Source organism: Electrophorus electricus, chromosome 11 (genome assembly GCF_013358815.1).
Source record: "Electrophorus electricus isolate fEleEle1 chromosome 11, fEleEle1.pri, whole genome shotgun sequence".
In the NCBI taxonomy this organism is placed as follows: Eukaryota; Metazoa; Chordata; class Actinopteri; order Gymnotiformes; family Gymnotidae; genus Electrophorus; species Electrophorus electricus.
In genome coordinates, this window is record NC_049545.1 from 8,048,668 (window position 1) to 8,071,584 (window position 22,917).

The 22,917-nt window shown below is 39.4% G+C and overlaps 1 protein-coding gene across 1 annotated transcript in view; it reads left to right on the forward strand.

Moving 5' to 3' along the window:
* Nucleotides 1-22,917, forward strand: part of marveld1 (MARVEL domain containing 1) — a 34,810-nt gene that overhangs the window by 4,395 nt on the left and 7,498 nt on the right. The window contains exon 2 of the mRNA XM_027025210.2: nt 13,516-13,640. Within this exon, the coding sequence (XP_026881011.1) occupies nt 13,516-13,640 (125 nt within the window). The remainder of the gene's footprint in view (nt 1-13,515; nt 13,641-22,917) is intronic.

The window sequence follows — 22,917 nt, forward strand, 5'->3', positions numbered from 1 at the left end:
CCACTCTCAATTTCCTTGCACCACCTCATCTGCACTTGGGTCCATCTAGGAGGTCCTTCCCTCCTTGAGTATCCACCTAGAGCACAGTCTGTTGGTATGTTTCACCCTAACAGCCCTGCTGCCCTGTTGCAATACTTATGTGTTTATTTATACACTTATTTTCTGTACCCTTGTATAAATAAGCATTGATGCCTTAAAGCACTATAGAATTATACACTATAAACAGCATGTGTGCTAAACAATGACAGTCCTGCCCTGCTGAAGACTTTGAAATAATTTTAAATCTATAGCAGCACAAATCTAGCTTTAAATGGATGTTTGTGGACTGCTGGGAAACTCAGCCCTGGTAATTAGTAAAAGGTGCTACACTGCCTATAGTGCATTGCCTCAGATGGCCATCTAGTGCTTTAAAAAGATGAGTGCAAGGCTTGTTTTCTTATATAGGTTATTCACTCATACAAACACAAAACACACATGCACATACATAAATGCCATCTTACTGGTGCACGCTCTCTATCTATCTATCTATCTATCTATCTATCTATCTATCTATCTATCTATCTATCTATCTATCTATCTATCTATCTATCTATCTATCTTTATATATATATATATATATATATATATATATATATATATATATATATATATATATATATATATATATATTAATATTAATATTCCAAATTCTCCACTTGCTCTCTGGGCAGCCTTTTTCCTTCAATGTAAAAGACCTTAAAGCTCAGGTTCTCTACCAGAGGCCTGGGAGCTTAAGAATCCTGCGTAGTATCTTAGCTGTTCCCAGGACTTCACTCTTCTGGACTGTGATCTCAGATTTTGTTCCTGTTGGAATCATTCTTCCAGTTTTGGGATTATAGCCACTAGTGCTCCAAGTACTATGCAAATCACCTTGCCTTCACCCTCCAACATGGCAACTTCAGGCCTCAAATCAGTTGGTGGTTCACCCAGTTGGCCCTGATATCCCACATTCTGAGGCCGCCAGAAATTAGTCATTTTTGTATGTGGTCACACAGGACAACAATCAGGAATTGGAGACACAGGAACTAGTAGAACAGTGATTTGGGAAATCCAGCCCAGGACTGTAAAGCATTGTAAAACATAACAAACATTTAAAGACAATCTTTAAATGCTAGAGAGTTTCTCTTTTTTTTTCTCAGAGCATTGTTCAGTTTTAGTGAAACTGAAACATATAGCAGCACAACAGCTCAGTCATTATGCAATATAATGTGCAAGCTGACACAGTAGGACAACCAAGAGCTGATGTGTGTACTGCATAAAAATCAACATCTCTTACTACACAGTTTCAAACTACCTCTGTAAGAATCATTAATACAATAATTGTGCATCTGGAGATTCCTGGTGTACTTTTGACCCTGTAGTGTAGATTTAGCATTAACTTTAGCATGAAATAGGTTTTCCATGAGCAACTGCATGCAAACATAAGAGCACTATACACAATACCAAGCACTGGTTGGAATGGTGTAAAGATGCTGCCAGTTGACTCTGGAGCAGTAAAAATATGTACTCTAAAGTGATGACTAATGCATCAGTGTCTGGTAGTCTGGCAAATTAATCTGGGTTTGGTGGATTCCAGGAAAATTCTTCCTACTAGAATGCATAGTGCCAACAGTGAAACCTTATTTAAAATGACCTTATTAAATCTAATCTGACATATTTGTATCATCATTGTGTAAAGAGAAAGGTTGAATACTGTTTTTTTTTAACAAAGATACACTATCTTGATAAACATTGTCTCAGTAGTTGCTTTTTTATTAATAGCTGTTAAATAAATGAGATCAACAACTATGGCTGAATGTCACAAAACACTGCTTTTGTTCCCAATATGTATGTGGTGATATTTCTTTTGAAACTAACTAAAGGGTTGCCAACTTTATATTATTTAAAACATTTTGCTTCTTTTAAACCATTTCTACTGCTTCTCAAGTGAAAAGATTTTCTCAGCAGTGTAACATGGAGCAATCACAAGGCAAACACTATACGCTGAGAAAAGCAAGATTTATTAAGGGTAAATCCATAATCAGATTCATAGTCATGGTCCAGGGTCATAAAGCCAACATGTAGAGCCTGGGAATACATCTTAAACAAACAAAAGCAAGCACACAATGACAAAAAGGGAGCAGGCTAGAACAATGATATAAGTAACGATAAGAACAAACACTAAAGATCACAAAACAGGCAGAGAAAACACAAGGCTGAATTATAAACAGAGGCTAGGCTTAACACAATGACCAGCAAAACACAGGGAACAAGGCAGGGTTTAAATACACATACAATGAAATTTAACAAGACACTGGTGCAACTCATGAGGGGCAGAGAAAACTAAACTAAAGAAGGGAACCACAACAAGGAAGTAAAGAAAAACAAGAGACAGGGAAAACATGACAATGAAGATGCTAAGGAGTGACCAATCATGACAAGCAGTAAGAGACAGAAGACTACTCAATATCTAAGTGCTTTAGATATTATGGTGTTAATATATGTAGGAAAAGTGGTGTGCAATGGATGTTTATCTGTTTAAAATATGTGAACACATCGAACTATTAATAACCTGTACAGGCATGTAAATGTTGTTTTACAGTGGTTTGATCATATGTCTGTATTAGATGTGCATGTCATGACTGACTGACAAATGGCATCCATAAATATAGGCCATGGCATGTTGATAGTTTAAACATTTGGTAGCTAGATTAATCTCTGATGCTATTAATTATGGTAGGGAGGTTTGACTCTGATACTATGATGGGGTTGATAATTTACAAAATCAACCATATAATTCTGGTTTACCTTCTACATATTCCACCCCACTAATGTGACAAGCTAAATCAAAAGTATAAATAAATAAATAAAAGTATTCTGACATTTTAATCACACCAGTGTGGTCATATTCCACAAATAACAACCTGAACTGATCCTAGTAGTATGATTATAAACAATATTTTCCACAATCCATGCTTTGTCCATAAACAGGAAATTGGTCTATATATTAGCATAGTCTCAGAGCAATTGATTTTTAAATTGCCTTCAAGGAAGAACATTCATATATAATTTTGAAATTTGGCCACTAGAGGACACTAGACACTTTTTCTTCTGTCTTTTTTCAAATTAGTTTAAAGTTTTGATTTCTTTTTACTTTTCAGTGCACAGCAATGTATGCATTCATTTATAAGGTTGTCCTTGATTAATCTAAAATGTAAAGAAAATGTGGGTTTTAAAGAAATGATTGGATATAAATCTATTTAACATGGTGTACTAGGTTGAATTCTATACATGTGAAGCCCATGTTTCATGGTCCTAATATAAAGAACTGACCTTGGTTTGTTCTTTCAGTGCACAGCAGTCCTACAGCATATGATGGCATGTTTGTTGCTCTGTTGCAGCTGTTACAGATGTTTAAGGGCCTGCACAAGTATTTTTACATCTTTCTTATCTTCATATTTCTTATTTCATTGTTTTTATAGAGAGAATGGTAAGCTATGTATGTAAGCTTTAACAGGACATTCCTGATAAGTTCTTACTAATTTAATTTCTGGTGGTTTCCCAGTGTTAGGTGTGACAACACGTCACTCATTTGAATATCTGAGTAACAACAAGGCATCAATAGATAAACTTAATGTAAATAAATCATAAATTCTAAAAACTTTAGAATGCAAACTCTGTATGTCAACTTCAAAGCAATACCTTAACTTACCTGCATTTTAGAATGACATCATCATGAGTAAAATACCAGGCAATACATTGTAGGTCAAAATGCCATTTAGTATATTGTTGTTGTTTTTTTTTTTCTTTGTTCATCACAGTCAGGAAAAGAGAAATAACATGGTTAATACAATGTGCCAAAAAACATTGGAAAACAAAATTCAATTGTTTTTTTTTTTTGCTTACCAAACTAAAATAGGTGGACCTTTTTATAGACATGTTATGCTTAATTAGAATTTTTCTATCATATGTGCTTTTTAAGTTACAGGGCAATTAAAATTTACATTAATGATGTATTACTTATTCATAAATAAGGCTTTTGTTAGGCTTAAAATATGAACATACCTACTTTTAAAATTTACAATGTACATATTTTGCCTATTCTTGGCCTCAGGAACAAAACACTTCAGTATCCAGCAGTAGTTTGGCAACATAGATGGGATCTACTTTTTTGGTACAACTTTTCCACACTATACATAATATACTTTTGTAGCACCTGTGTCTTGTTAAAGCTTATTAGTATGTGTATGTAAACCCTGCCTTGCTGCCTGTGTGTTTGCTGGTCATTGTGGTAAATACTAGCCTCTGTGTGTTAATCCTAGCCTATGTCTGTTTACAAGCCTCATGTTTTCTCTACCTGTTTGTTGTCTCTAGTCTTGGTTATTTGTTCTTATCATTGCTTGTGTTTTTGTTATAGCCTGCTTCCCCTTTTTTATCGTGCTTTGTTTCGTTTGGTTTATTCATGTATTCCCGTGCTTTATGTATTGATTCTATGACCCTGGACTGTTCCAATGATTACAATTCTGGATTTGCCCATAATAAGTCTGCCTCTTTTCCGCATTTGCCTCCTAACCTCTCACGATTACAACTATGACTTAAAAGAAAATGGGAAAATGCTGAAGTCTTCTAGGAAACTGTTGCAAGGTGCAGGATCCCTAATAGAGCCTCCCTTACTAAAATGTAGGTAGCCCAGTGGACAGTGTCACTCACCCAGTGGGAGCAGTCTCTGAGACACATAACAGCACTGCTGCCACATGCTCTCTGGGGTCCCAACCAAGTTTTCTTTCTAGCACTCTCTGAAACAATATGTAATGGGAGCGAGGTTGGAGGAGGGGCAGCAACACTATCCTGGACACCACAGTATGCTATTGGTGGAAATGTAATAAGAGTAAGAGGGACAGAGTCATTGGAGGCTGCAGCAACTATAGTGCAGAGGGATGAAGAAGCTGGCATGCCTCAGGCCAGACACCAGAGGTGTTGAGGAGCCTGAGGCAGCATGAACCAAATATCAAAAAGTGAGACAGTATTGTGATGGAATGTGTGGTGTGCTAGCATCTACTAAAGCTTAGTTTGAGTAATTTTATTCAAAATTGCACCTGAAGCTTTAAAATGGTTGTGCATCTGAAGGTATAAAAAGGTTGGACTATTCACCACACTATCAAAGCTCTTAAATAGTCCAGTGTTCTTTCTACAACCAGGGTGAAGGCTTTAACCCAGATCACCGTTGTCGGCGTATGAACCTTTTTCAAGGCTTGAGGGGTTAATGTGACTTATAATTGCTCTTAATAGGCTTTGCCCCTATACATGTGTGTCAGCTTTTATTGGCCTCTTTTATAAGTGTCCTGATTTTGACTAGATAGCAGTTGTTAGTTGGATGCATTTACTATAGGGCTCTAGTCTTTGTCTAGCTTGATTCAGAGTGAAACAGAAATTTTAGTTTATTTTCTATTGGGTCTGATTTAGGTTCACAGTGCATTATCCTGCTTTTATTTAATGCATTATTTGCAGTTTTGTTCAAGCTACTTAAAAAAATGTAGTTAGCTAAGCAATAAGTTTTCAGGCTACACCACTAAGTAGGCTACATAAAAGTAGTTTAACTATACTGAAGCAACATCTATGTTTCATGTCCTATTTTGCTAATTAACCTAAATGTAATCAAAAGAGGTCTCATATATAATATTGAATTAATTTAATTTGATTTATATAGTGCTTTTAAAAATGCATTATATTTAACTTCATCAAAGTTGTGTAAAATCAGTCACAAATTTGGTTGCCTGAATGACATACTACCTCAGGTCTGATTTATGAAACTGTTACACAACAGCCAACAGTGTTACACAACATGATTTGAGCATAATTAACAAATCAGCTTCACACTGGGTGCTGGCACACTGGTGTTTAATTTACACATCATTGGCAAAGGTAACACTCTGAAATTCTGTCATATTCATACTATTTTCATTAAACACCTCCTAATTCATGCATGTGTAATGCTAGTAATTCAACAAAAGTAAAGCAATAAGCAGATTACACTCACTCAAATTGGAGGAAAAATGAAAAGAAGGAAATAAATCCAGAGATTTACAAATCAGAATTAGAGGTGCTTGTCGATTTATGCTTAGTGGAAGGATTGACTATAAAGGTCCAGGTCTGCAAAATCCAGCTGACAATTACATATACATGCAATTAACTATACATGCTGACTAATCAAACTGAATTGTATGCCATTTTAGGGGAAGGATTCCTGTGTATTATTATTTCCTATTTTGTAACGACATTACTGATATCAGTGATGATATTTGAATAACAATTGTATTTATCTAACCACTAACCAAGCAATTCTAAGGCTGTTAAACTATTATTGTAATGGTGAGCAGTTAGGAGACGGACATAAGTGTGGAGAAGAGCGAGATTATGGGCAAATTCAGAGTCAGCATTGGTGTAACAGTACAGGATCAATTTACCAATATGGTGAGACTGAGAATACATGATAAACTAAACAAAAACACACAAAGACAAACAGGGGCTGCAGGTTATAACAAAGAAGCTAGGAAACATGAACAACTAGGACTAACAAACGAGGTTCAATTCACATGCACGGAGGCTAGACATATATTTAGTGGCTTACATACAACCTACTTACAGTGAACAGCAAACCCACAGACCACAAGACTGGGTTTAAATACATGAACTAATAAACACTATACAAGACACAGGTGCAAATCATGAAAACAGTGGAAAAAAAAACTAGGACTGGAATGAGAATGGAAAAAGTGTAACAATAATATGAGACAGGGACACTAGAAGGGTAGCCAATCGTGACAATTATGCTCAAATTTACACACACTCCAACCAGACATAAGTTTATCATTCAAATATGCCAAACCTGATAAATAAACTGTCTATGAAATTTGTTTGCACTTATTCTAGGATGAGATTTGATTCTATGCAGCTTTAATGAATAAGGGCTACAGTCTTGATGCATCTTAACAGCAAGCAGATCTTTCCTTCTAATTGTAATGTGGAGCAATTGTGAGGCGGACACAAATGCTGAGAGGAGTGAGATGTATTAAGGGCAAATCCAGAATCATGGTCAAAATCAGAGAGCCAACACAGAGAGTCTGGCAATACAAAAACACATAATAACAGAACAGGGAAATGGGGTACAATGAGGAACACAAACTACACAAACAGGCTAAGAAGCACATACAACTGAGGAAGCAAGGAAGCACATGGAAAAGAAACCAGGAAGAAAACAAGGACATTAGAAAGGGATGCCAAGGTGACAGACATTAGGAGGGGCCACTCGTGACAGTAATGAGTAAGCCAAGGGTGGCAGTGTCAGGGGAAACATGGTTAAGCCATAAAGAATAAACCTTGACAGGACCAGGCTCAGACAAGCATAATAATAAATGGAAATGGAAACAAAGGATATTAAGTGCAAAGTAAGATAATACAATGATGGTAGTCTTGTATATTTTGATAGTAGATAGTTCTTGAATGAGACAGTTGGAAATATATACTTAGAACAAGACAATACACAACACTTACCAAAAAGCATTGGTAACATAGGTACAGCTCTGCAGTAAGTGTAAACAGGCAACTGTGTAGTCAGAGGTGTAGCATGCATCTATGTTCTGACGTTATCTGCACTAAGTAGCAAAAACAACCCTTTCATATAGATGCATCTTTAGTTAATGTTTATTGCTGTTGTGTGATCTTTCTAAGCATGTGCTGCCAGACACAGAGTTATCATAACAGGAATCTTGATCCAGCAGAAAAATAAACCTGGTGCTATAGACAGGCCTCTGGAATGTAGGCCTTGTGCTTTTGGACACACTTTTGTGCTGCTAGCTATAAGTAGATGCAGAAGTAGCGAAACATGAAAATTATCTAGCACATGCTTGCTACAGTCTCATGGCTATTTCTAAGGAGACCTTTAGTAAGAATGCAAAGAAAGAATGAAGTTGAAAGCCACTTAAAAGAACCCGAACAGAGGGCTGTCCCTGATTATAAACAGTTGGCAGTTTTGCAGAGGAGGTATTCTGAGGAAAAATGTTCCATCAGCATGTGTATTGTGGAAAAGGACCCCATTAACCCCTTTAATGCAACCACTTTTTTGTTGCTAGAAAAAGCTGTCAGAATAAATGGCATGAAGAATTTCCGAATGCTAAAAGGATCCTCATGAAAGAATCCTGGAGCCTTCCAGTCCGGCAGGGGACCAGCTACACATGAGCCTTGGATAAGAATGGCTTACCTTATTTTGTCACTATAAATTCACATTAAATCCCTTAAGTCCTGCCTTCACCATGAAAACCTCTGTAACAAAATCCTTAGGGCTTTATTAACCTGAAAACCATCATCACTTTGTGTGTAGATATATCCTGGCACCTTTCTGCTAAAATCTGTATCAGATCAGTCCATTAACACAATATGCATCACATTCAGACTTGTGTTTATCACTTTTCACTGTGGTCCCCAGAACTCCAGAAAACCCAGTCTCTTTGTACTACACAGTAAAGAATGCATTGTGAATCAGAAAAAAAAGAATATAACTATTGTTTTGAGATGTTTCTTGTTTAAAGATATATTATCCCATACCATTGATTTAATAGCATTTTATACTTTACTAACAGAACTGCAATTTAACATTATGTGAGCTGTAATTTTTCTTTAGGCTATGTGGATGCAGGGATGCTTTTTATCCATTGAACAGCAATAACAAAAAATATTTTGCAGGTGAATATATGTACACAGCAGCACATTACCAGCTGTTCCCATTTTAAGCCTCCCTAATTGTAATATAGCTCCAAGCAATAAGTAAGTTGCTGGTGTCCTACTTCCTGTGAAGTTCTCCTTACAATTCAATGCAAGCAAAAATGGTCATTTAAAAGTAACATTAAATAGTTGAAAAATGCTAATTTTGTCGAAGACTCAACATTGACCAGCAATAATTTGTCTCACTGGAATTCAGTGCTCAATAAAATTAACTATTAACAATAAAAATATTATTTATTTGTTAGGATCTTGAAAATTTACATTTTGCGACAACAAATTGCAATCTAATCTTAATAAATGTGAAATTATCAGCATTGAAATGTCCTATTAAATAGTTGTTTAAAGAAAAATATTAGCTCTTTTCAAAATTTAAAAAGCAAAATTTAAACAATTTACATGCAACGGTTGACTACTTGGTTTTGTCGCTAAGCACAACATGGCTTAATGATTTGTGATGTTTTCCCTCCTGTTCATATATCCTGGAACATGAGACTGGTCTGGAGTCAGATTTAAACCTGACTGGAAAAGCAGTAAAGATAAACGTACTACCAGCTATGCCACAAACTGGGCATAGCTAACTGCAGGCTTGTTGTAACATGGTAAATGAAATGAGGCCTAGACAGAAGGACTAGGCCTCCAGAAAAAAAAAACAAAAAAAACAACTAATACTAGTGAGTTACCAGCAGGAACCATCAGTTACCAGAGACTCAAAGGGAGACAGTGGACACAGACAATAAGAAACTGGAACAGGGTGACTACCTGTTTTTCTTCTTTTTTAAACATCAAACTCATTATTAGTTACTATAGAGAGGAACTCTGTCAATAACTGAGACCAGGAACAAAGCAGAACCAAGCTAATATTAATAATAGAAGATAATACCAATGATTAATGCCTTAGTCAGAGGCACCACCAGAACTAAAAACTAAAGCTCTGTTTAGATGGCAGAGCAGATTCTGCAAGAAATCCTGTCATAAGCTTTGTCAAGATGAGAAGTAGCTAAACCAATTTTTATGGGTGGGGCTTAGGCAGGAAGTTGTTATTTATTTACTCTCACCCTTATTAATTATATATCAGTCCTTATTATTAAACTTATCAGTATGATTGGTTAACCAATCTGGCAATTCAGATTATATGTTCTGGTTGTATTCAAGTCTATAGCACATCATGCCTTGAATATCACTTTACCAACAAGCAAACTACGCCTTATAAATTATGTGCACATTATAACAAAAACATTTTTCTCCATAAAATGGACACAGCTTTCCAAGCTTGATTTTTTTAAATGTAACTCATGATATAGAGGAGAGCTTACATCATATAACTAGGATACAGCTTTCACGTAATGAGGCAGCCATTTCCACAGCAAGAGCTAACTCATCCTTATAGAGGAAAACTGCAACTATGCAAAGACTATACAAAAATCTATGCACATTCACTTGACACCAGAGATGCATGGTGTAAATGGAAGGATATTCAGGTAAAGTCATATCTGTAGTGTAGATGTCTCACTCCCAGACACACTAAACACTTTGTACTCATGATTTAAAGTGAAGAACAATAAGCTGGCAAAGGCTCCCTGGATACTGAACTCCACCTTAGCAAAGAAAACCTAGCTGTGCTTTCACTTCCTCCTCCTATCTACACAATGTTTTGTAAGGGAACTATAAAGATCATCCTGACCAGTTATATCACAGCCTGGTATGGAAACTACATGGTCTCAGACAGCGAACTCCTATGGCAGATTGTAAAAACAGTTGAGATCATCAATCTCTCTACCCACCATCAATACCTCCTGCCACAAGTGCTTCATTTGCATGGCCACCAGCATTGTGGATGATCCTCCTCTCAGTCTCTTCACCCTACTGCGATCTGACATCCATACCACCACTACGAGACTTTTGTCATTATAATTCACATTCCATGTTTCCATATACTGCACATCTGAGCTCAGATTGCCTGAATGTTTAAAGTGACTTCAGTATGTTGTTTGATATACAATACAGTGAAACAATACAAAAGACCACAGCTGTAAGTATGTGAACCATGCAGGCAGGACCAAACATATACTGCTGCTGATTTATTCCCATATCTCTGCTCTCAGCTGCATGTTTGCAAGGAGAGAACATTTATTGTCCTTGCCCAACCCACTCTGTTGATTTATATAGATTCTTGCCCCTCTCCCCCAAAATGCATGGAGTTTGAGATTTGTCATTTTAATTACACACAATTTTACTGTTTGATGTGATTGTGTCATTTAAGTAGTCTTAATAGTTTTATAATCTTATTTGCATATTCCTCTATCACCATGGAAGACAAACGTATACCTTATCTTCAACGCATTATCATAAAGGAAATTATTATCATTAAATTGGGCATCTGTAGACTAATAGCTCTGATAATATTTAATAATTATTGAATCTTTTTGAGTGCTATTACAGTCTTAATGCTGCTATTCACTTAAACAGAATTAAAACAGAAAGAGGCAATTAAAATCTGTTATAGTGAATGCAGTTAGAACCAGGCAAAACTGTAGAAAAGGGAACTGCTCTTAGTCAGTAATAAAATTTTCTGCTGTGACTTGAATAAGATTGAAGCTGTATTTAGAAACCCTAAATATTGATAAATGTGGGATAGAGCAGGGCAGCCTCTGGCCACAATACACCAGTGGAGACAAGAGTCAGCACTGCCATCCTGTGTGCAGGCCTCTGACTGGCAGCAACATTATAATGAGAGTTTGCTCTGTAGGTGCCATAAATCATCAGGCCAGTAGTGCTGCTCTAATTAGTGATGAATGCACCTAAGAAGAACTTCCTCCTGTCTGGTTTCATGAAACTTTGAACCTTGCCTTTGTTTTGCAGCAAGGCTGCAGGTGGGAAATGATTGCTTTTTTATGTAAAAGAGTTTGTTTGAAAGGGACATACCATTGTGCTTTTGCTCCTGCAAGAGACCATAATTGTCACTTTTCCCGCTCTAGCGTCTTCATCCCCATGGCAACACCTTGCATGTGTGCTTTGTTTTGGTTTCAGTTTTGGTCTTGTTTGAGCCCTGTATTGACTACAGGTGTTCTTCATTGTCTTGTAATTACCTTGTGTATTTAAACCTTGTGTTTTCTAGTTTGTCATTGTTCTGATTACTTGTTTTCCTTGCCTTTGTGTGGTGTATATTCCCAGTTTAGATAATTAACTCTGTGTTATAGCTTTCAAATGATGTTCCTTGTGTTTAATATGTATTCAATATGTATGCTAACTTTCTCTGTCTAACTTCTCTGGCTATATGATCTTGAAGCAATGTAGTATTACTGATTATGAATTTGCCCCTAAGTCACTCTACTCAGCATTTGCATCCTCTCTCCACTTGCTCACCATTACAATAACAAAGAGAGGACTTGGGAACCTCACTATCAAGAGTATTTCCATTACCACCAGGACCATAAAGGCTCATCCCATCACCCACCACTGTGAGAACAAGAACCATTTTTGCACAATACTACATGGCATCCTCCACGTCCAGACAAGGAATCCCAGACCATGCCATCTTAGTTTTCTGTAACCCATGCCTATCACTGTTATAAACAATACCACAGTAAAGCCCACCAGCAGATGTCACAGATATAACCTGTAGCTTTCTGTTCCAGGTTATCCTCTCTATAGAGGCTGAACAAAGCTCTGGCACAAAGTTCTTTTCCTCCCACATTCACCTCACCTCTGTTTACTTCTCTGACTCTTTGACCTTGAACTGTATTAGTATTACTGATTATAGATTTGTCCTTTGTCACGGAATGCTCCTGCATCCTTTCCCAGTAAATTTCATACCGTTGTCATATATTGGTCTCCTCTAGGAATCTTCATAGATGAGCATGACATTCTTCTGATTGTCTTCCCTTTTGATGGATCACCCATTGTTCTCCTTGGTGATTTCAAACTCCCATCAGACAAGCTGTAGTCATCTTGCCTTCTTCCACTCATCTCTTCTTTTGACCTCAACCTATCTACTCTGATGCACAGAGCAGGCAACAATGGGTCTCGATCTTCAGCAGGCCTGCCTCAGCACTGGATATCATGGTGACCCCCCTTCACCTTTCATATTTTTTTTATCTATCACTCTCCTGCTGTCTTCTCTCCCTGTCCAGATCATACCAACACATTCCTCATAACGCATTGGAACATTCACTCCATTTCTCCTTTCTCCCTTCCTTCAGTTGTCATAACTTCCTTTCTACACCAGGACTCCTTTTCCTCTCTCTCCTTGGAAACTGGTATAGATAACTTCCTCTCTTTAATCTCTTCTTCACCTAACCTTCAGTCTCCTCTCTACTGCAGGCCATCCAGATCTTCCCCACCTGCTTTATGGCTGATCTGCACTGTAACCAGAGGGAACTAAGACAGAGAGAAGGTGGAGAAAATCACAACTAGATTCTGATCTTCACTCTTTCCAGTTTCTTTATTTCCTAGTAGTCATCAGAAGTTACAGCTGCAAAGGCTTTATTCTGCAAAGAGAAACTGGAAGAACCTGCATCTAATCAATACAAACCTTTTGCCATTTTTTACCTTCTGAAACCCACACCCTCCCCTTCCATCCACCTCTCTAACCTCGGAGGATTTTGACACCTTTCAGTAGAAAGATAACAGGATCCATCAGTCTTTTTCTCATATCTCCATTCCTTCTACCAGTCCTTATCCTCCTTAGACTTCCAACATGTTTCTCTTCTCTCTCTACAGATTAAATCCTACAGCTCCTGACATTCAGCAGTTCAGATACCTTCCTGCTGGACCAAATCATTGCTTCTGTCGAGTCTCCCAGGACCTGCTCCTCCATCGCTCTCATCATAAACATCTCTCATCAGGTAACAGGCCATTGCCATTTCAAGACTGCTAGGGTGGTATCTATACTAAAGAAATCCACTAGCCAGCACCAACATCAACCTATGATCAGTATCTCTCCTCTCCTTTGTCTCTGTCTCTCTTCCTCATTCATAACCAGCTCCAGAACCCTATTCAGTCTGGCTTCAAACCAGCACACACTACCAAAATTGCATTACTTGCAGTGAAGGAGAAGCTTGATGTGGCGAGACTGTCACTGGTCCTGATTTTTATAGACCTCTCTTCTGTGTTCAAAATTCCCCTGTCAGTCCTAGGAAGCACTACCTCAGCATGGAAAGCATATCCTACCTTTACACTTTGATGCAATCTCCTCCCATGTATTCTCTTACCATTGCTATACCAATAATACCCAACTATTCATGTCCTTTCCACATTCTGACATGAAACTTTCTATCTGCATCTCAGCATGTTTGACCAGCATCTCATTATGTTTGGCAGCCCATTCACCTAAAGCTGAATCCCAGCAAGAGCAACATGCTACTGATACCTGGAGAAACTGGGCCGCACAGGAATCTTGCCATCTCTTTTGAGAACTCATTGATCACTCCATCTGAAAAATGCATGAAACCTTGATGTAATTGTGGATGACCAGCTGTCATTCTCAGATCATGTCACAAGCTTGACTCAGTCATGCAGGTTTCTTATCTTCAACATATGGAACATTCAGCCTTTTTACATTAGGGAGGCCACCTAGGTGTTTATTCAGTGTCTTGTCATCTCCAGGCTTGACTACTGCAACTCATTCTTGGTGGATCATCCTATGTGTGCCATCAGGCTCTTGCAACTAACAATGGCTGGTCTTCAACACTCCTAAATGTTCACATCACTCCACTACTCTGTTGAATATTTGAATCCATGCATCTTTGAACAGTTGAGGAATGAACTTCCACTGGCTGTTCTCCCTGTCTTCAAATGCCAACTGAAGAGAGTTTTGGGGCTCTATCCTATTTGTAAGGTTAGAAAAGCTAGCTAATGATGCTTTGAGTAGACAACAAAAGCACTTTTTTTGTAGGTTGCTCTTGATAAGAGCATCTAATTATGCCATAAATGTAAATGTGATGAATGGGAAGAGGGTAGATGATAACTTGTGCATTCCAACAGAAGGGATATTGTACACCTACAAATATACACATATAAGATACTATAGGTGTACCTAACAAAAGTAAGGGTGGGAACAAGGGTGTTTCTAAAAACGTGGATGTTGAGTATATATTCCTCTTCACCCAATATTATGTAGCTAACTAGCTTGAATGTGCCTATGTTCGTGACTGCAGCAACTGCATTAGGTTGCTGAAATTGCTTGACAAAAATAGGCCTGCTAGTATTGCTTACGTTTCTGTAGTGCTTAGCAGTCTCAAATTCTCACATGACAAACCTAAATCAGTGTGATACCTGTGATGTGTTAGGAGTGTGAGCGTGCTGTATGTATCGCTTGTGCTGAGCAGAGCTGTGGGTGTGTGAGACTGAGCATCCTTGAATATTCATAGAACTGTCAGGGCACATGTGATCAGTCACCCCTTCTCGCAATGCATTTAAAACTACAATGATGCATCTCTGCATGCATGGTCAGACATGAGGATGAGGGATGCTTTGACAGGCCTTTTCTCTCATGCAGTGGATCATTATGCATGGATAATAAATCTTTGTAATAGGGATAAGGTGTTCTTGCTTTGCATGCAGGTAAAGCTCATTTAGGTATTTACTTGGCATTGGGGTATTCAATTGAACTGGAATTAAATCAAAATGTAAATAAATTTCAGATTTCTTTAAGTGGGAAAAGTGTCTCATTGATGCAATCTGTATGATTAAATGATTAAATGATTATTCATAGTGTATTCTGGCAACAGTAAACATTAATCTATAGTATATTTTTAAATTAAAGTTTAACATTGTTTTATTCATTATTTATATTGTCTCTTGCTCCGTTTTCGTTTTAAAAACATACAAGTGCTCTTCTTGGTGCAACCTACTGATCATATGTTTCAATGTATTTTGTGAAACTGACAACCTGCTAAATGTGAAGGGGGGTGGGGGATGAAGGAGAGTAAAACTTGTGATGCCTGAGAGGTGTAATGTCACTCAAGCCTTCATTCAATCTTAACTAGTGCATTCTGACCAGCACTTTCAGGATGTGTTTGTTTTTTCATCTTAGAATATTACATTAAAATTCATCACATTGCCTCATGTGACTATTACAGGGACAGCCCATCAGGCCTCTCATGGTCAGGCTTCCTAATGGACAATGCTGTGGACTCATGGGATGAGAAGGATATTGCATAATATTTCATCATAGTTCTGAGTTCAGTTTTAAGCAGATATTTCATGTTTGGAAAAAGCCTTCTTCACGTATTCACCTAACAAAACTAGTATATTTTTAAAATGACGTCCAATTTCAGTATTTTATTGTCCATGTGCAGTATATAATATCTTTGTGACTGGCAGCTGGTGTAACATTGTGTTAATTGTTTGTATGTAAAATACATACACATGCACATATATCATTTTCTGCACATATATCATTACAGATAAGTGGCAAAGAAATAAGATTATAGAGGTGCAAGGTCTTTGTTTAGTTTCAGGTAGTCATATTTAAATAAAGAGTCTATAAAAATGATGTATCTCTGAGGCCTACACTACGGTATGGTTCTACTTATAGATGTGACCTTTCTCACACTTTTCTTGATGTTTTTTACCACTGGCTAGCAGTAGCAAATTTATAGCAGAAATGTTTAATAAATCTTCTAGTTCTGTTTAATAATCCAGCTGCATACGATACCACAGTACCAAAAGCAGACCAGGCAGTGAGAAATGAACTAAAATAAAAAGGAATGTTCACATTGAAGTATATGCTCCATGCAGGCAGCCAGTGGCTTCCATGGTATCTTAGAGAAGTTATTCAGAAAGATATGTTATTTTGGATCACCGATGGGAGAGTTGCTGTCTAGGGTCATGACTTTATATACTCTCTCTTTTTATTCTTTTCTCTTGTTCTCCCATTTTTCTTTTTTCTTTTTTTTTTTTGTTATCTTACCAGGCAGTCAAGGGTTGTTAACCTTATTGGCACAGGTTAAAATGGGGAATGGTAGTGTGTTGAACTTAGCTCTGACTGTTGCCAGAAGGGCAAGATACATTTTTTGAGTGTGTTATTGTAACGTTTCCTATCGGAGCAAGTGCGAGGCCAAATGCATGTGCAGGGGGTGGTTTATTAACATGGGTAATACAAACACTGAGGTTAGAACAAACCGAGGCCAGGAGAAAACACTGAGGCAAAATGATACACAAACTAAGCAATGGTGATGACAGTATAGGGAGCATAACATAGACATGACAGCAGGCACGTGACTTAACAAAATAACCAACAACCTAGAGGACAAAACACAGGGCTTAAATAATCAAGACAACCAGGCACAGAACAGATTCAGGTGAACATGGGAACAAGGATAACCAAAACACAGACTGGAATGAAGAAACAGACCAGGAGCGGTGAAAACGAAGGAGTGGAACCAGGGAGTGCAGGAAAACAAACGAAGGGAAACCATGACAACAGGGATGCCAGGAGGGTGGCCATTCATGACAGAACCCTCCCCAATGTGTGCAACACTGGAGCGCGCAAAATGAAACAGGATTAGGATGAGCCACCGACAGAAACAGAATGGACAAGACAAGGAGCCGGGACAGGAACCAGACTAGACACAGGAACAGACAGGCCAGAATCAGGGATAAAACATGGGACATGACGAAGAGCAGGCACTCGAACAGATGACCTACAGGAGCAGACACGGGGATGGATACAGAAACTGGGGAAATGGAATGGATGGAAACCGAGGGAACAGGACCAGAACCAAAAACGGGCATTGGAACAGTGGCAGGAGTTCAGGGAAGGCAGAGAGCAGGAGTGAACGTGCCACATGAGGCAGAGACTGGACCAAATGGTGGAGCTAGGGATGACAAGACTGTACTGGAAGCATATGGGGAAATGCATGGAGTAACCAAAGAAGGGATAGGACCAGGGGCAGGACTATAGCCAGGCTTAGTGGCAGGGCCTGGGGCACATACGGGATTCCATGCTAAACCCTGGGCCAGCACAGGAGTCAGGGCAGACCTAGGGACAGAAGTAGGAAGGGGAGAAGCCGGCTGACTAGTAATGCAGCTGGAACAAGAGGTGGGTGTAGAGTCAGGAGAGGAGAGGAGAGGAGAGGGGACATGCTGGTAGTGGACACAGATGTGGAAACAGGGACAGAAGCAAAAGCAAAGACAGAGGTAAGACAGATGACCGACACAGGAACAGGAACAAGTACACAATTGGCACGGATACAGGTACTGGGACGGGCAAGGAAACACTAATGCCACACAGCAAGGTAACGGATCTCACTAGGTTGACATAAACAGGCATGGATCTACAGACAGGAACACAGACAAAACCAGCAACAGAATCAGGCAAAACAGGAACAGATGATACAGAGGTAGACAAGGGAGCAGTATTGGGGGCTGGCGCAGCAGCCTCAGGGGACTGGTATAAACAAAGAGTTTGTATGGGTCCGGGAGGTTGATGGAGGGCCCTCAAGGGCCCTCAAGGGTCACTGGCTCACCATGAGGCATGGCTGAGGGAGTCCCAAATGTCTTTGGAGGCACACCTGTAGCAGCTTCAGGGGCCACAGGGGAGTCTCGAGGAGCGACCACGAAGACAGACCTGGTACGTGACTGCAGTGTTCAGCGGCGAGTCTAAGAGGTCTGGAGACATGGCTGTGGCTGTCAGCTGCGTTGCAGGGAGGTCCGGAGGTGCAGCTAAGGCGTTCAGCAGCAGCGGGTCCAGGAGGTACCGGAGGCACAGCTGCGCTGCTCAGTGGCGCTGCAGGGTCCGGCGGCATGGCTATGGCAGTCAGCAGTGCTGCAGGGAGATCCAGGGGTGCACTTACAGGCACAGACCTGACACAGGGAACAAGAACAGATTGAGAGACCTCTTGAGTGGAAAGGATAGGCCAGGAGGCCACCACTAGGCTGGGAACAGGCTAAGGATGAACGGCACCAGGGACCAGGACTTGGTTGGGCTGGGTGGCATCCTCCGCACTGGGAACAGGAACTGGATTGGGCCGGGTGGCTTCTTTTGTGCCCGAAACAGGCTCATGATGGGTGCCGTCTCTTGTGCCGGGAACTGGCTCATTATGGGCAAGATCTCTTGCACCGGGAACTGGAACAGGCTAGGTACAAATGGCGTCTCTCAAGCTGGGAACTGGAACAGGCTCAGCAGGAATGGCGTCTCTCACACCGGGAACTGGAACAGGATCAGTATGAATGGCGTCTCTCGCGCCAGGAACAGGACCTGGATCAGGACGAGTGGCGTCTTTCGTGCTGGGAACTGGAAAAGGCTCAGAAAGAATGGCGTCTCTCCCGCTGGGAACTGAACCGGCACATTCATGATGACGGCATCCGCTAAGCTGGGCACAGCAACAGAAACAGAACTGACAGAGTCATCTCTCGCGCCGGGGACCTGAGCTGGCCGGGCGGTGGCATCTTTTCTCGCGCCGGGGACCAGAGCCGGACGGGCGGTGGCATCTCTCGCGCCGGGGACTGGAGTGGGACTGGCAGCATCTCCTGCACCAGGGACTGGAACAGGTACAGAACTGATGCCGTCATCTCCCATGCCGGGGACCGGAGCTGGCCGGGCGGCGTCATCTCTTGCGCCGGGGACCGGATCTGGCTGGGGTGGCATCATCTCTCACGCTGAGGATGGGTTTTTGGCCAGGCGGCTTCTCTCGCATCGGGGGCTGGCTCTGGCTGGGTGGTGACCACCACGCCGGAGATAGTGACTGGTTGGGCTATGTTCTCCCCACAGGAAGCAGGGACTGGCTGGGTGGCTGAGAGGAAAGTAGCTACAGAAGGCAGGTCTGGCGAGGTTGTAGTAAACTGAACAGTTAACAGCCGGAAGAAACCTTCCACTGTTCTAGGGGAGCGGAAACAGGGAGTGCAGGAAAACAAATGACAGGGAAACCATGAAAGCATGGACGCCAGGAGGGTGGCCATTTGTGACAGTTATGTAGCTGACATCACTGATAAATTTATGGAATCCAAAACGTGAACTTGTCATTTAAGGAGTCATCATGATCTTCCAACTTGTTTAGCTCTACAGAAATTTTGAATGTTGTGAAATTACCTCAGACTGGTAAGGCTTAGGTGTGGAGACATCTGGTCATTCCAAAACCTGAATTATTTTAGCATATTCCAAATATGATGAGGCAGGTGTAAATAGTGTTCCAAAATGGTAAAGTACTTTTTCTCTTTCTCTTATTTATAATTAGAATTATTGGATTAATGCATCAGTCTTATTTCTCAATTTGTTAGCCTTTCAGTAAAATTTCATAATTCACAGTAACAGGATAATATCGCCTCTAATACATGTACTGTTGGCAAGTTTTCTTACTTCTTACTTTGTATCAGAATTCATCCAAAAATTCAAGAAAGTGAAGAATTGCTGTATAATAGTCTATTGTGCCAAGGCCCACATGAGTCCGATCAGGTTTGTTATTTAACAAGGCCAAAGCACTTCATTAAAGGAAACAGTATAGGTTTCACCACTCAAGACATGATTCATTCTGAGAAGGTATTTATTTCAATGGTTCACTTTTCCCTCTTTACTTGACTCTGCTTCGTGTTTTTTACCATTAGGTATTAAATATAAACCAATCAACTTCCAGTACTGAAAATATGGCAGGGATCTTGTATAAAAGGTTAAATTGGAAATAAAGTTAAAAAACAAGCTCTTTGATTCTAGTGTTACTCTTTCAACTTTAATTTTATTAATCAGTCGCAAAGTATCTTGACTTTTTGCCAGTCCTGAAAAAAATATAACTGAGTCCAAGTGAGTGTGATAGTTTTTCACCACAGTGACTGTCATGATCGATTCTCAAAGTTGTTGCTCAAATACAAATTCAAGTTTTCCTTGATTTTGTCTGACATCTGCTTAGTTACCCTGTATGGTCTAATATTTGACCTTCAGTACTGTTCCAATCAAAAATCAATAATTTTGTAGTTTAAAAATGGTTTCAAAAGAAAGAGATGGGGCATTTATTTTGAGCCACTGAATTACACATCTGGTCTCTTTAATTTCTTAACAATGATGTTATGAAACTTTCACTTTTACTTCACTCTTAAAAAAGAAAGACTTAAAAGAATTACAGCTCTAAATGTCTAGGTGACGTATACCTCATTCAGCATATTTTGTAGTAGTTCCTTTCCTAGCAGTTTTTTAAAAAATCTTGAAGCACTTTATGCCAATTATGCTGTATCATCTTATTTGTTCTGTATAGTCTGGCCCCAAAAGGTCATAATCATATATCATCAGGCTAACCTTATTCATAAATCAAGAAAGACTGCACTACCAAATTCTGAACATTTTGAGACAAGGCCAAGAGGCGCTGCAAAGTCAGCAGATAAAAGTAGTTTGTTGCTAAAAAAATTCAAAGTCCATGTTAATGCAATGTCCATAATAATACAATGTCATCAACTGTCACAGTTGCAAGACATTGTTTTTGTGCTCTTGACTTTCACTAATCTGTCTCTGGCTTTACAACAAAAGCTTGAGCTCCTTCATAAGATCAGGTAGAACAAATGATGGCTTGTTAGAGGGGAAGAAATAGCAATCCCAGACACCCACTGTCTTGCATCAAGCAAAGCAGTCTGCCCTACAGAGAAGTTTTGCAAATGGGAGTACTAATTTGAAAGAACACTCCTACACCGGATGTGGAAGCAAAGACACATCTCAAGAGGCAAAGACTACTTCTGTCATGAATATCAAAGCGAAGTTTGTTACAGTGCAGAGCTTTCTTTCCAACTACTTGTAAAGAATTGTTGCTAATGTGCCAGATCTGCTGCTTAGCATTTCTCAGGGCTCTCTGTGAGATTAGATATGGACACACACATCCAATTAATGAAATGCACCAAAGGATGTTAACCTTCTGTTTAAAATTTCTACCAAATGTTCTCCAAACATTATTGCTCTTTATTTGAATATGGCTTCAACAGATATTACAATTTCTCATCTTTGACACCAATTTAAAATACAACAAAATGTTCATTCTCTCTGTCATTACTAAAAAGAGTCCTGATAATACTTGACGAAGCATTCCAAGGCACTCAGGATTTTATTTTCTCTATGGGTTATTCAGTAGATATTATGTTTCTATCTACTGAAACACAGTAGCTGATTATGTTTCTGAGGTGCCACTTTTTAGTGCTCTCCAAAAATATTGTGTTGGTGAGTAGAGGGTGCAAAAACACTCCCATTGTGTGTGATCTTGTAATGAGCTGCAACAGAAGGAATTCCATGCTAGGCAGCATCCACAGAGCAAAGAAACAAAGCTCTATTCCTAATTATCACAGAGGACTTGTTTACTCTTTATCTTCTTAGTAATTATTTCATGTTTATGGGGAATGCCATCACAAGCAAGGAATAGGATGGACTTAGAAGTTAGAAGTGTTGGAGATACTCTGTCATTATGGAGCACTGCTACACTAAGAGGCCATAGTATGCCATACCAGATGCCACTTTTTTGGACACTTTTGCAACAAACTGCCTCGCCCCTTCTGACTTGAACATCTTCTGTGGAAGTGGGTTTTGGTTGTATCACAGGCAATGCTCAGTAACACAGTATGAACTATGTGACTCTCCTCTATGCTTGTGTTATGCATACTGCTACAGTAGTAAAAGGTTATATATAGGCTTACCATGTATATGTGACTAGTGATCAGTGTGTGACTCATGTCAAGTGAAGTTTGAATGCTGCATTTGATTGAATGCTGCTATTTATTTGAGCCTCCAATAAACAGCACAGCAAATATCCACCAGTTTGGACACTGTGTAACTAAATGGATGCCAAAATGAAAAATCAGGTTATGCCTACTATATTCCTAAACGACTATATGTGCAAAGCAAAGCATTTAGCTGCAACAAAATATAGTAAGAATCAGGATGATTTTATTAAAGCTCATCTTAACGTTGACTCATGAATCTGAAATGCTTTGTGTGTGTGTGTGTGCGTGTGTGTGTGTGTGTGTGTGTGTGATTCTGTTTTGATAGGTCCACGGGAATATAGCATGGGAATAGACATTAAGTGGAATAGACACGAATGAGTGTGTTATTAACTGTGAGGATTGTGCATGCTTATCCACATTTTAGATTTTGGGTGTTTAGAATTGGACTGATTGGGTTTAAGGGCTATGGAGCTGGATATTGTTATCTGATCT